This window comes from Cetorhinus maximus, chromosome 2 (genome assembly GCF_964194155.1).
Source record: "Cetorhinus maximus chromosome 2, sCetMax3.hap1.1, whole genome shotgun sequence".
Taxonomy (NCBI): domain Eukaryota; kingdom Metazoa; phylum Chordata; class Chondrichthyes; order Lamniformes; family Cetorhinidae; genus Cetorhinus; species Cetorhinus maximus.
In genome coordinates, this window is record NC_135880.1 from 88,720,466 (window position 1) to 88,735,600 (window position 15,135).

General features: G+C 44.1%; 1 protein-coding gene across 1 annotated transcript in view; it reads right to left on the reverse strand.

Annotated features, from left to right (window-relative positions):
- The window catches only part of ppic (peptidylprolyl isomerase C), a 32,444-nt gene extending 22,713 nt beyond the window's left edge, over positions 1–9,731 (reverse strand). Inside the window, exon 1 of the mRNA XM_078566783.1 lies at positions 9,491–9,731. Coding sequence (XP_078422909.1) covers positions 9,491–9,589 — 99 coding nt within the window. The 5' untranslated portion in view covers positions 9,590–9,731. The remainder of the gene's footprint in view (positions 1–9,490) is intronic.
- Between the last annotated feature and the right edge of the window lie 5,404 nt (positions 9,732–15,135).

A 15,135-nucleotide genomic window follows, 5' to 3' on the forward strand; every position in this document is an offset into this window, starting at 1 on the left:
GAGGCAGGAGCTGAGTTACTTGTTGCACGATTCCTAGCCTCTGACCTGCTCTTGTAGCCACAGTATTTATATGGCTGGTCCAGTTCAGTTTCTGGTCAATGATAACCCCCAGGATGTTGATAGTGGGGAATTCAGTGATAGTAATGCCATTGAAAATCAGGGGGCGATGGTTAGATTCTCTCTTGTTGGAGTTGGTCATTGCCTGACACTAGTTGTCAGCCCAAGCTTGGATATTGTCTAGGTCATTCTGCATTTGGACATAGACTGCTACAGCATCTGAGGAGTCGTGAATGGTGCTGAACATTGTGCAATCATCAATGAACATCCCCACTTCTGACCTTATGATGGAAGGAAGGTCATTGATGAAGCAGCTGAAGATGGTTTGGCCTAGGACACTACCCTGAGGAACTCCTGCAGTGAGATGACTGACCTCCAACAACCACAACCATCTTCCTTTGTGCTAGGTATGACTCCAACCAGCGGTGAGTTTTCCCCCTGATTCCCATTTACTCCAGTTTTGCTCGGGCTCCTTAATGCCACACTTGGTCAAATGCTGCCTTGATGTCAAGGGCAGTCATTCTCACCTCACCTCGGGAGTTCAGCTCTTTTGTCTATGTTTGAACCAAGGCTGTAATGAGGTTAGGAGCTGAGTGGCCCTGGCGGTACCCAAACTGGGTGTCAGTGAGAAGGTTATTGCCAAGCAAGTGCTAACTGATAGCACTGCTGATGACCCCTTCCATTACTTTACTAATGATTGAGAGTAGACTGATGGGCGGTAATTGGCCAGGTTGGATTTGTCCTGCTTTTTGTGTACGGGACATACCTGGGAAACTTTCCACATAGCCGGGTAGATGCCAGTGTTGCAGCTGTACTGGAACAGCTTGGCTAGGGGCACGTCAAGTTCTGGAGCACAAGTCTTCAATGCTATTGTCGGAATATTGTCAGGGTCCATAGCCTTTGCAGTATCCAGTGCCTTCAGCCATTTCTTGATATCATGTGGAGTGAGTCGAATTGGCTGAAGACTGGCATCTGTGATGCTGGGGACCTCAAGAGGAGGCTGAGATGGATCATCCACTCAGCACTTCTGGCTGAAGATTGTAGCAAATGCTTCAGCCTAATCTTTTGCACTGATGTGCTGGGCTCCTCCATCATTGAAGATGGGGATATTTGTGGAGCCTCCTCCTCCAGTGAGTTGTTTAGTTGTCCACCATCATTCAGGACTGGATGTGGCAGGACTGCAGAGCTTTGATATAATTTGTTGGTTGTGGGATCACTTAGCTGTCTATCACTTTCTGCTTATGCTGTTTGGCACGCAAGTAGTCCTGTATTATAGCTTCACCAGGTTGACACCTCATTTTTAAGTATGCCTGGTGCTGCTCCTGGCACTCCTGCACTCTTCATTGAAGTAGGATTGATCCCCTGGCTTGATGGTAATGGTAGAGTGGGGGATATGCCAGGCCATGAGGTTCCAGATTGTGTTCGAGTACAATTCTGCTGCTGCTGATGGTCCACAGTGCCTGATGTATGCCCAGTCTTGAGTTGCTAGATCCGATCGAAATCTATCCCATTTAGCACGGTGGTAGTGCCACACAACACGATGGAGGGTACCATCAACGTGAAGGTGGGACTTTGTCTCCACAATGACTGTGCGGTGGTCACTCGTGCCGATACTATCATGGACAGATGCATCTACAGCAGGAAGGTTCGTGAGGATGAGGTCAAGTATGTTTTTCTCTCTTGTTGGTCCCCTCACCACTTGCCGCAGGCCCAGTCTACCAGCTATGTTGTTTAGGACTTGGCCAGCCCGGCCAGCAGTGGTGCTACTGAGCCACTCTTGGTGATCGACATTGAAGTTCCCCACCCAGAGTACATTCTTGTCACCCTCAGTGCTTCCTCCAAGTGGTGTTCAACATGGAGAAGCACTCATTCATCAGCTGAGGGAGGGCGGTACATGGTAATCAGCAGGAGGTTTCCTTGCCCATGTTTGACCTGATGCCATGAGACATCCTGGGGTCCAGAATCAACGTTGAGGACTCCCACCTGACTGCAGACCACTGTACTGCCACCACTGCTGATGGGACAGGACATACCCAGGAATGGTGATGGTGGTGTTTGGGACATTATTTGTAAGGTATTATTCCGTGAGATTGACTATGTCAGGCTGTTGCTTGACTCGTCTGTGAGATAGCTCTCCCAATTTCAGCACTAGCTCCCAGATGTTAGTAAGGAGGACTTTGCAGGCTTGACAAGGCTGAGATTGTCATTGTCGTTTCTGGTGCCTAGGTCGATGCCGGGTGGTCCGTCCAGTTTCATTCCTTTTTTTGTGACTCTGTAGCGGTTTGTTACAATTTATTGGCTTGCTAGGCCATTTCAGAGGGCATTTAAGAGTCAACCACATTGCTGTGGGTCTGCGGTCACTTTTAGGTCAGACCAGGTAAGGACGGCAGATTTCCTTCCCTAAAGGATTGTTGGTTTTACAACAATCGACAATGGTTCCATGGTCATCATTAGACTTTTACTTCCAGATTTTTCAGATTCATTTAATTCAAATTCCACCATCTGCTGTGGCAGGATTTGAACCCGGGTCCCCAGAGCATTACCCTGGGTCTCTGGATTACTAGTCCAGTGACAATACCACTATGCCATCGCCTCCCCTAAATTTAGTGCCTAGCTCCTCATACTCTCTATGCAGAACCTCTTTCCTAGTTCTACCTATGTCATTGGCACCTACATGGACCATGACAACTGAATCTTCCCCCTCTCACTGCAAGTTCCTCTCGATCTCTGTGCAGATATCCCAATCCTGGCACTGGGCAGGCAACATAGCCATCTGAACTCTCGCTATTTGCTACAGAGAACAGTGTCAATCCTCCTCACTATACTTCCCCTACTACCACTATGTTCCTTTTTGCTCCCTCCACTACCTGTACCACAGTGCCATGGTCAGTTTGCTCATCCATCCTGCAGCCCCCACTGTCATCCAAACAAGCTGAGAGAACCTCAAACCTAGTGGACAATTGCAGAGGCTGACACTCGTACACTCCTGCCCTCTGGGTCCCCTTACCTGCCTCACTCACAATGACCCTCTTGTCCCTGAGCGCTGGCCAAACCAGAAGACCCTATCCTAAGTGATGTGACTGCCTCCTGGTACAAAGCATCCAGGTAACTGCCCCCTCCCTGATATGTCGCAGAGTCTGCAGCTCAGCGTCAAGTTAATGACTCTGAGCTGAAGTTCCTCAAGCTGCAAACACTTACTCCTGGATCACAATGTTGCCAGCAGCTCCCACATGCTGCAGCTTTGGCACATCTCCTGTCCTGCCATCCTTAATGTGTTTTAAATAATGACTTAATTATATTAATCACTTACTTATGTTGCTTTTTTATATATTTTATTAACTTTACCGCCAATTTATGTACTATTTTAAACCTTAGGACATAAGAACATAAGAACTAGGAGCAGGAGTAGGCAATTCAGCCCCTCAAGCCTGCCTGCCATTCATTACGATCATGGCTGATCTCATTTCAGCCTCAACTCCAATTTCCTGCCCTCTCCCCATAATCTTTCAGCCCGTTACTAATTAAAAATCTGTCTATCTCCTCCTTAAACTTATTCAGCGTCCTGGCATCCACTGCACTCTGAGGTAGTGAATTCCACAGATTCACGACCCTTTGAGAAAAGTAATTCCTCCTCATCTCTGATTTAAATCTACCACCCCGTAGCCTAAAACTATGGCCTCTCATTCTAGAAGGGCAAACATCCATTCCACATCTACTTTGTCTATCCCCTTTAACATCATATACACCTCAATTAGATCTCCTCTCATCCTTCTGAACTCTAGCAAGTATAAGCCTAAACTGCTCAATCTCTCCTCATAAGACAAGCCCCGCATCTCTGGAATCAATCTAATGAACCTCCTCTGAACCGCCTCCAATGCAACATCCTTCCTCAAGTAAGGGGACCAAAACTGTACACAGTACTCCAGGTGCAGTCTCACCAATGCCTTGTACAGTTGCAACAACATTTCCCTATTTTTATATTCTATTCCTTTAATAATAAATGCCAAAATTCCATTTGCCTTCCTTATTACCTGCTGTACCTGCATCCTAGCTTTCAGCGATTCATGCACAAGGACACCCAGATCCCTCTGCACTGAAACATTCTGAAGTTTCTCTCCAATTAAATAATAAGTCGCCTTTTTATTCTTACGACCAAAGTGGATAACCTCACACTTATCCACGTTAAACTCCATCTGCCAAATTTTGGCCCATTCACCTAACCTGTCCATATCCATTTGTAAATTTCTTATTTCTTCATTGCAACTTACTTTCCCAGCTACTTTGGTGTCATCTGCAAATTTAGCTATAGTACCTTCCATCCCTGAATCCAAGTCATTAATATAGATTGTAAATAATTGGGGCCCAAGGACCGAACCCTGTGGCACCCCATTAGTTACAGCTTGCCATCCAGAAAAAGACCCATTTATTCCAACTCTCTGCTTTCTGTTGGTTAGCCAATCCTCTATCCAAGCTAATATATTACCCCTAACTCCATGTGATCTTATCTTGTATATTAATCTTTTGTGCGGCATCTTATCAAAGGCCTTTTGGAAGTCCAGATATACTACATCTACAGGATCCCCATTATTCACTTTGCTTGTCACATCTTCAAAGAACTCCAGCAAATTAGTCAAACACGATTTACTCTTCATAAAACCATGCTGACTCTGATGGATTGCATTTTGACTTTCCAAATGCCCCATTACTACTTTCTTAATAATGGATTCCAACAATTTCCCAACGACAGACTAACTGGTCTATAGTTTCCTACTTTCTGCCTCCCTCCCTTTTTGAATAAGGGCGTTATATTAGCATTTTTCCAGAATCCAGGGAATTTTGGAATATTATAGCCAATGCATCCACTATCTCCGCTGTCACTTCCTTTAAGATCCTGGGATGTAGGCCATCAGGTCTTGGTGACTTGTCACCCTTTAATCCCAATAGTTTGCTCAGTACTTTTTCTCTAATGATGGTGATTGTTCTAAGCTCCTCCTTCTCTACACCCTCTACACTACCTGTTACTATTGGGGTAGTACTCCACTGTCCTCCACTGTGAAAACTGAGGCAAAATATTGATTAAGCGTGTCTGCCATTTCTGCGTTCCCCATTATTAACTCCCCTGTCTCATCCTCCAAGGGACCAACATTCACTTTAGCTACTATCTTTCCTTTTATATACTTATAGAAGCTTTTGCTATCAGTTTTTATATTTTGTGCTAGTTTTCTTTCATAATTTACCTTTGCTCTTTTTATTATTTTTTTTAGTGACCCTTTGTTGATCTTTAAAAGTTTCCCAATCTTCCAGCCTGCCACTGACCTTTGCAATTTGGTATGCCTTAGCTTTTGCCTTTATGTTATCTTTAACTTCCTTGCTTGGCCATGGATGCTTTTTCCCCCTCTAACCATCTTTCTTCCTCTTTAGAATATATTTTACTTGGGAGAAATTGAATATCTCCTTAAATATCTGCCACTGTTCATCAACTGTCCTACCTTGTAGTCTTCCTGCCCAGTCCACTAGAGCCAAATCTGCCCTCATGCCAATGTAGTTACCTTTGTTTAACTCCAGAACACTAATGTGGGACTCAAGTTTCTCGCTCTCAAACTGAACTTGAAATTCTAGCATGCTATGATCACTCTTCCCTGGAGGATCCTTTACTATGAGATAATTAATTAATCCCATCTCATTACACAAAACCAAATCCAGAATAGCCTGCTCCCTGGTTGGTTCCACAACATATTGCTCCAAGAAACAATCTCTAGTACACTCTATGAATTCTCCCTCGAGGCTACCCTTGCCAATTTGATTAGTCCAGTCTATATGCATATAAAAATCACCCATGATTATTGCAGTGCCTTTCTTACATGCTCCCAGTATTTCCTGGTTTATACTGTGCCTTACTGCTTACCTACAGTTTGGGGACCTATAGATTACTCCCACCAGGGACTTCTTTCCCTTGCTACTTCTTATTTCTAAAATAAAATAGAACTTACCCACTTACTAGATACCCACCAAACAGCTAGCTTCTTTCCCTGTGGTAGAGCAAGAACTAATTCCTACATGGTGAGAATGATAGAGAAAGGGAACGAGCACCTTCTTCCCTCCTTCACGGAACTCCCCCTCTCACCAAACTCCGAGGCTTCATTCAATTTCCGCAGCTGCACTCCATTTGGGGAGATGGGTTCAAATCCCACTATGACAACTGGCGGAATTTAATTCAAGTAATAAAATCTAGAATATATAGCTAGTCTCAGTAATGGTGGCCATAAAACTATAATGCCTTTGTGACTATTGCCCTGGATTGCTCACAGCAGCACCCTGAAGACCAAGAATTGCTAATGTGAGAAGTTGCCTAATAACAACTTGTATTTAAATAACACCTTAAAAATATTAAAACATCATAAAGTGGCTCACAGAGGCATAGCAAAACAAAATTTGACACCAAGCACAAAAGGAGATATTAACATAGAATCTTAAAATGGTTACATCATAGAAGGACTCCATTCAGCCAGTTGTTTCTGTGCGGGCTCTCTGCAAGAGGAACTCAGCTAATCCCACTCCCCTACCCTTAGCCCTGCATCCTTTCTCTCTTCAGGCAATTGTGAAAGCTTTTGAAAGCTCTGATTGTCCCTGCCTCTACCACCCTCTCAGGCAGTGCATTCCAGCTCCTACCCACTTGCTTCATAAAAAAGGCTTTCCTGATGTGACCAATGATTTTTTGTTTTGCCAGTCATCTTAACCCTGTGTCCTCTGGTTCTCGACACTTCCACCAATGGGAACAATTCTTCTCTATGTACTCTATTTAGAACCCTCATGATTTTAAACACCTCTATCAAATCTCCTCTCAGCTTCCTCTTCTCTAAGGAGAACAACCCCAGCTCCTTTAGTGAAGATGACCAAAAGCTTAGTCAAAGAGGTAGGTTGTAAGATGTGTCATAAAGAAGGAAAATGAGGTATAGAGGTGGAAAGGTTCAGTGCTGAAGACCTATGGTGCTAAAAACATTGGTGGAATGATTAGAATCAGAGATGCTTAAAAGGTCAAAATTTGAGGGGCGCAGATATCTCAGAAAGTTGTTGTGAGGAGGAGATTTGAGAAAAAGGGAGGAGCAAAGCCATGGGAGAATTTGTAAACAAGGATAAGAATTTTAAAATTGAGTCATTGCTTAATCAGGAACTAGAGTTGGTTATTGAGCACAGGGGTGATAGGTGAATGGGACTGGGTGTGAGTTAGGGTACAGGCCACAGAGTTTTGGATTATTTCAAGTTTACAGTGGGTAAAATATGGGAGACCAGGCATGAGTGCGTTGGAATAGTCAAGATTAAAAGTAACAAAGGCATGGATGAGGCTATTCAGATAAACTGAACTCAGATAAACTCGTTGACAGGGCCCTCAACTGTGTCCGGCCCATATCCCGCGCATCCGCCCTCACGCCTTCTCCTCCCTCCCAGAAACATGATAGGGTCCCCTTTGTCCTCACTTATCACCCCACCAGCCTCCGCATTCAAAGGATCATCCTCCGCCATTTCCGCCAACTCCAGCATGATGCCACCACCAAACACATCTTCCCTTCACCCCCCTGGCGGCATTCCGTAGGGATCGTTCACTCCGGGACACCCTGGTCCACTCCTCCATCACCCCCTACTCCTCAACCCCCACCTATGGCACCTCCCCATGCCCACGCAGAAGATGCAACACCTGCCCCTTCACTTCCTCTCTCCTCACCGTCCAAGGGCCCAAACACTCCTTTCAAGTGAAGCAGCATTTCACTTGCATTTCCCCTAACTTAGTCTACTGCATTCGTTGCTCCCAATGCGGTCTCCTCTACATTGGAGAGACCAAACGCAAACTGGGCGACCGCTTTGCAGAACACCTGCGGTCTGTCCGCAAGAAAGACCCAAACCTCCCTGTCGCTTGCCATTTTAACACTCTACCCTGTTCTCTTGCCCACATGTCTGCCCTTGGCTTGCTGCATTGTTCCAGTGAAGCCCAACGCAAACTGGAGGAACAGCACCTCATCTTCCGACTAGGCACTTTACAGCCTTCCGGGCTGAATATTGAATTCAACAACTTTAGATCTTAAACTTCCCCTCCCCCCATCCCCACCCCGTTTCTTCCCCCCCTGCCCCCCCCCCCCCCACTTTTTTTCAATAATTTATATAGATTCTTCTTTTCCCACCTATTTCCATTATTTTTAAATCTAAAACTAATACTTTGTTAGTCTTTCCACCCCACCCCCACTAGAGCTGTACCTTGAGTGTCCTGCCATCCATTCTTAATTAGCACTTTTCTTAAGATAATATCACCACCTTCAACACCTCTTTGATCCTTTTGTCTGTGACACCTTTTGATTATCTGCTCCTATCACTGCTTGCTTATCCCTACAACCACCCCACCCTCAACTTCTCTCTCCCCCCATCCCCCACCTTAAACCAGCTTATATTTCACCTCTCTCCTAACTATACTTCAGTTCTGCCGAAGGGTCATGAGGACTCGAAACGTCAACTGTTTTCTTCTCCACCGATGCTGCCAGACCTGCTGAGTTTTTCCAGGTAATTCTGTTTTTGTTTCAGATAAACTGAGGCAGTCAAGCAATGTTATGGAAGTGAAAATAGGCTTTCCTAGTGATGTTGCTAGTATGTGGCTGGAAGCTCGCACTGGAGTCAAATAAGACATTAATAAGTGCAGACTTGGTCTATGTTTGAAAAGGAAAACTCAAGGTTGCAGTATTTATCACACACTTGATGCAATGGTATGTTTGAATATGATTTGATTAGCCAAATGCTGAAGGGGCCGAATGGCCTATTCCTGCTCCTATTTCTCGTGCCTGTTTCTTTTTTTAAAAGTAAAGTGGTATTGTTTTGAAAACAGCCCAAACCAGTCAATTTCACGTTTACAGATTACAGGAGCTGGGGTTTCAAAGCAACAGCCATCTCAGCATAGCGGCGAACTCCTTAACCAAATTAATCCTAGTTTGATTTAACCACAATGTTTTAAACAGCAGTTTAAAAAAAGTCGCAGGGTGTTTGGTCTGACGCCAGTGTTACGTGGCAAGTGTCTATGTTATCCACCGCTTCTGTTTAGGCACTTTCCATTTCCAAGTTTCCCCTCTTCCAAATGCCTCATTCCCCAAGTTCCAAGCGTTTAACTTCAATTATTGTATTCAAAACCTGGGAGGGACAGAATCTGCACTACTTTCGCCATCATTCCTTGATAACTAAACTCGTGTCTCAGTGTAAAAATGTAATGTCGAATCAACAGGCTGACACCTGAGGAGCCGCCTTCTGTCCATGCTGATTGGATCTTTGAACGGTTGTCCCTTCAGCGAGCTCCGCTATTGGGCAGAACAGGAGTCAATGCAGCCAGTGTCAGTTTCGGCTGAGTGGAACTGCATGTGTTTGCTTGCTGTCTCCCCTTCCTGTCCGCCAGCAAACCTACCTTAGCTGTTACCTTCGGGCCTCGCTTTTTCTCAGCCACACAGGTGCTTTCATCCAGAAGAAACACAACGAGCAGAAACAGAAGCAATTGTGAATTCATCCTGTGAAAATTAACTTTCTCTTACGTGGCTCTCATTATCGTCACCGACGAAGACCCGAAGAGAACGAGGCTCCGCCTCTTACTGGAAGCTAATCGCAGCAGAGTGTGTGTGTGTGTGTGTGTGTGAAAAGCAGACACACCCGCCCTTTCCGGAATCCCGAGACAGATCCTGAGGCTGTGGCAAAGCACGCTTACGCCTAACCCGTAAATCTCGCATTTTCATTGCGTGATCTTTTTGATGCAGCACAAATAGAGGGCAGTTTGACACATTTCCCTGCGAACCGAATGATCTTATGTGAAAAAAATTAAGTAATCTCGCAAACAACTTAAAATAAAAACAAGAAATGCTGGAAAAACTCAGCAGATCTGACAGCGTCTGCGGAGAGAGAAACAGTTAACGTTTCGAGTCTGTATGACTCTTCAAACAATTTAACCCTGATATCATTATACGCAGTCCTTTAAAATCAGAACAGAATCTTTAATCCCGACAGCATTAGAAATACGGACTGAACTGGACAACTTCACTGGATCATCTTGACTATGCTTTTATTTAGCATTACCATTGCGTTGGAAAGTGTGTGATATATAAAAACTTTACATAACTCGCTCATTAAATGAAAAACGGCATTAATCTGTCAGCAAAATCTACTATTAACAAAGCACCGTCGTCATTGTAGACTGCAATACGTTTAGACAGCGGTTTCCTAAATGTGCATTCTGCTTCAATGTATTTTTGAGTATACTATTTTTCAGAGATGACTAATGAAATGGCAGAAATCAAAAATGTACTGATAGATTTCAACAGAAGCACGTAAAAGTCCAAGGCAAAAATATAACCGAAGAGTAATATTAAAGTTAACTGACAAATCTTCTGGTTGTCCAGGGTTATACTTGCCGGCAAGTAACAAAGTTGTAGGAAACAGTTGCTGTGAACTACAACATTTACATTTAATTTGCCATGTTATGTGTATTGACGATTGAATTGAGAAGAAAATTGCTTTGGCAGTTTTTTTTGGTGGTCCCGGTCCCCTTGCCCATTGGGGTTCTAAATGTTAATTTGGAGCAATGATAACAAAAATGATATCGCACTTTTAACAATACAACGCCCTATCAAGAACACCAGTTAATTCTAAACTAAAACTACACTGAATAAAGCCTTATAAAATATCAAGTCATACAAATAGAACCACAGTAAGAGCTAATATAACGTGAAATAATCATGCAAGCAGAAAGTGTTATGACACTGTAACTGAAGTATTAATACATTGGCCATAATACACTGACTGCACCAAGTACCCGAAGATTGGCTCTCTACAATCTGAGTCTGAATTTTCATACTTTTTGACCATTCTTCCATTACCTGGAGGTGGATGTTGGCTGGCTGTTACTTGAAAGACAATACTAATACCCAGGTAGATGCACGCTCTGTAGAAAAAATAGTGTTAGTTAAGATTGTCAGATAAGTGTAAGCATGCTACTCAAAATGATAGCTATATATGTACCATTTATCTACCCATCGGACAATCTTTAGTACACGTTTATTTAGTTTTAAGGTCACCTTTTTTCGCGTGTGGACAACTGGTGCAGTTTTTATTAATGCATAATTGGCAGTAGTTCGAATTCCTAAACTAAAGCCATAGGTTTTATTGGCAATATACAGTTGCTACTCCCATTTCTGCTCTGGGTAGAATAACGGTATTTACCTGATTCGGGATCCATGGTGTAATCGCTGTAATGGCCCACTGAAAATACTGGAAGCAGCGTCAATTTGACAATTGCAATGTAGCCGTGCATTAAAGGATTCTAAACATTTGACCAATAGAATTTCCGTGGGGATTCCCTGATCTCATGCCGTAACTTTGCTTTAAACAAACCTCCAGGATTTGCGTCGATCATCCGCCGAAGATGCTACGGGATTTGAAGAGGACTTTCCTGGACATTCTGCCGCCCCTGCCTTTTTTAAATAAACACTGAGTAACGTGTCAGAGTTTAAATGTGTTTATTAGGACTAATAAGTTGGAAATTCCGTCAAAGCAAGCACATATTATTAAGCACATATGAGATAAAAGAAGGGACTTATTAAATGGTCTATCAGTGAATAATTTCTACAGAAAATACAACACTGTTTATATGCATCATTAGCCATTAATTGTTGTAATATGTTATAAAGAACAGGAGCATTTTACTTTTTTATACCAATTTAAGTAATGCGTGCTCAATTTGGTCTACGGCGAATACAAGTGCCATTATAGACCATTTCCTTTAGCACTTACAACTGTTTTAGGAGATAACTGCTCATTGGCAAACATACAAAACATAAGGGTTAACTTTTGTTCAGTAACAAAAATTGTATTACATAATACTTTCAGATTTCAGGCTTCAGTTCGAACTAAGGGCTGAAACGCTAAAAGATTAACCTTTCTATTAAAAGGGTGCTTGTGCCTTTTAGCTTTTTTCTGTTTGATTTGAAATCAGATATGATTGATGTGGTGAAATGTTTTATTTTCCTAGTATAATCACTGACAGTGAATGAGAAGGAATACAGCAAAGCCCTAAATTAACAAAGGACTTGAGCAGATTTCTGTTTTGCATAAATCAACCAGTAAGACATGCTTAGCTATGTCTTTAAACTACTAAAGCATTTGAAAGACTGTAGTGACAGGCTTGCAGGATAATTGCAGATAAGCATGGCCATTGGGCCCATCTTACTTCACAGCGATTCTCAAACTTTTTTGGTTGAAGGACCCTTTTTCGAATGGATTGGTAATCAAGGAAACCCCAGCTAAATTGCAACAATACAATGTTTATAATATGCAAGTGTTTTAATAATGCTGTTAATATAATGGGTATTTACCTACAGATATCTGTTAGATGGGAGTGCCTCCTTGCACTGCAGAGACCATATATCGTTGGCAGGAACAGGGAGAGAGCAGGAATCTGGGAGAATGGAAACCCAGTGAAAGCAGAACAAGGACAAACTACTAGGAAAGCAGGGTGGGAGCAGGAGCAATGGAGAAGCCCAAACTGCTGAGAACAGAAGCATGCAAAGAGCAGAGAATGGAGAAAGCAGATACGCACATACAGATCAAGATTGGATTCACCGGGAAACCAGAGACAGTAGCAGCATAGGGAAAGTAGGAATCCAGAGAGAACATTAATCTAGAGATAGCAGGAGTAAAGAGAGAACAGGATCACAGAGATAACAGGAACATAGAGAGAACGGGAACAAAGGGAGAAGAGTTAGACAGAGAGAAGAGGAGCACAGAGAAAGCAGGAGCTGTGAGAACAGGAGCACTGAGAGAACAGGAACACACAGAGAAGAGGAACACAGAGAGAGCAGGAGCACAGACAGAACAGGAACACAGAGAAAATTTGAACCCTGAGCGAACAGGAGAACAGAGAGAACAGGAGCACAGAGATAACAGGAACCCAAAGAGGGCAGGGGCACAGTGACAGCAGTAGCACAGAGAGAGCAGGAACACTGAGAGAGAGCAACACAGAGAAAAAAAGGAACCTAAGAGAACAGGAGCACAGAGATAACAGGAGCCACAGAGGACGTTCACAGGGAGAACAGGAGCACAGAGAGAAAAGGAACACAGAGAAAACAGGAACCCTGAGAACAGGAGCACAGAGAGATCAGGAACACAGAGTTCAGGTGCACATTGAGAACAAGGACAAAGAGAGAACCGGAACCCAGGTAAAACAAGAAAACAGAGACAACAAGGGCACAGAGAGAAGAGGAACCCAGAGAGATCAAGGCCACAGAGGGAACAGTAGCACAGAGAGAACAGGAGCACAGAGAGAACAGGAACACAGAGAAAATTTGAACCCTGAGAGAACATGAGCACAGAGGGAACAAGAGCACAGAGATCACAGGAACCCAGAGAGAGCAGGGGCACAGTGACAGCAGTAGCACAGAGAGAGAAGGAACACTGAGAGAGGGCAACACAAAGAAAGAAAAGGAACCCCCAGAGAACAAGAGCACAGAGACAACAGTAGCACAGAGAATTGTTCACAGGGAGAACAGGAGCACAGAGAGAAAAGGAACACAGAGAAAACAGGAATCCTAAGAACTGGAGCACAGAGAGAACAGGAACACAGAGAACACAGGAACACAGAGATCAGGCGCATAGTGAGAACAAGGACAAAGAGAGAACCGGAACCCAAGTAAAACAAGAAAACAGAGACAACAAGGGCACAAAGCGAAGAGGTACCCAGAGAGATCAAGGCCACAGAGAGAACAGGAGCACAGAGAGAACAGGAACACAGAGAAAAGTTGAACCCTGAGAGAACAGGAGCACAGAGGGAACAGGAGCACAGAGATCACAGGAACCCAGAGAGAACAGGGGCACAGTGACAGCAGTAGCACAGAGAGAGCAGGAACACTGAGAGAGGGCAACACAGAGTAAAAAAAGGAATGCTGTGAGAACAGGAGCACGGTGACAACAGGAGCACAGAGAATTGTTCACAGGAGAACAGGAGCACAGAGAGAACAGGAAGCCAGAGAGAACAAGGTCACAGAGGGAACAGGAGCACAAAGAGAACAGGGACACAGAGAATACAGGAACCATGAGAACAGGAGTACAGAGAGAACAGCGGAACACAGAGAGATCAGGCACACAGTGAGAACAGGAACACAGAGTGAACAGGAAGCCAGAGAAAACAAGGTCACAGAGAGAAAAGGAACACAGAGACAACAGGAACCCGGAGTACAGAAGCACAGATAAAAACTGGAACAGAGAGAACACAGGAAAACAGAGAGATCAAGTGCACAGTGAGAACAGGAATGCAGAGAGAATAGGAAGCCAGAGAGAACAAGGTCACAGAGAGAACAGGAGCACAGAGATAATAGGAAAACAGAGAGAACGGGAGCACAGGAAGAAGAGGTTCACTGAGACAACCGGAACACAGAGAACACAAAAACAGCGAGATCAGGCGCACAGTAAGAACAGGGGCACAGAGAGAACCGGAACCCAGGTAAAACAAGAACACAGAGACAACAAGGGCATGGAGAGAAGAGGAACCCAGAGAGATCAAGGACACAGAGACAACAGGAGCACAGAGAGAACAGGAACACACAGAGAAGAGGAACACAGAGAGAACAGGAGCACAAAGAGAACAGGAACACAGAGAAAATTTGAACCCTGAGAGAACAGGAGCACAGAGAGAACAGGAGCACAGAGATCACAGGAACCCAGAGAGAGCAGGGGCACAGTGATAGCAGTAGCACAGAGAGAGCAGGAACACTGAGAGGGGGCAACACAGAAAAAAAAAGGAAACCTGAGAGAACAGGAGCACAGCGACAACAGGAGCACAGAGAATTGTTCACAGGGAGAACAGGAGCACAGAGAGAAAAGGAACACAGAGAAAACAAGAACCCTGAGAACAGAGAAAACAGGAATCATGAGAACGGGAGCACAGAGAGAACAGGAACACAGAAGGATCAGGTGCACAGTGAGAACAGGAACACAGAGAGAACAGGAAGCGAGATAGAACCATGTCACAGAGAGAACAGGAGAACAGAGAGAACAGGAACACAGAGAAAA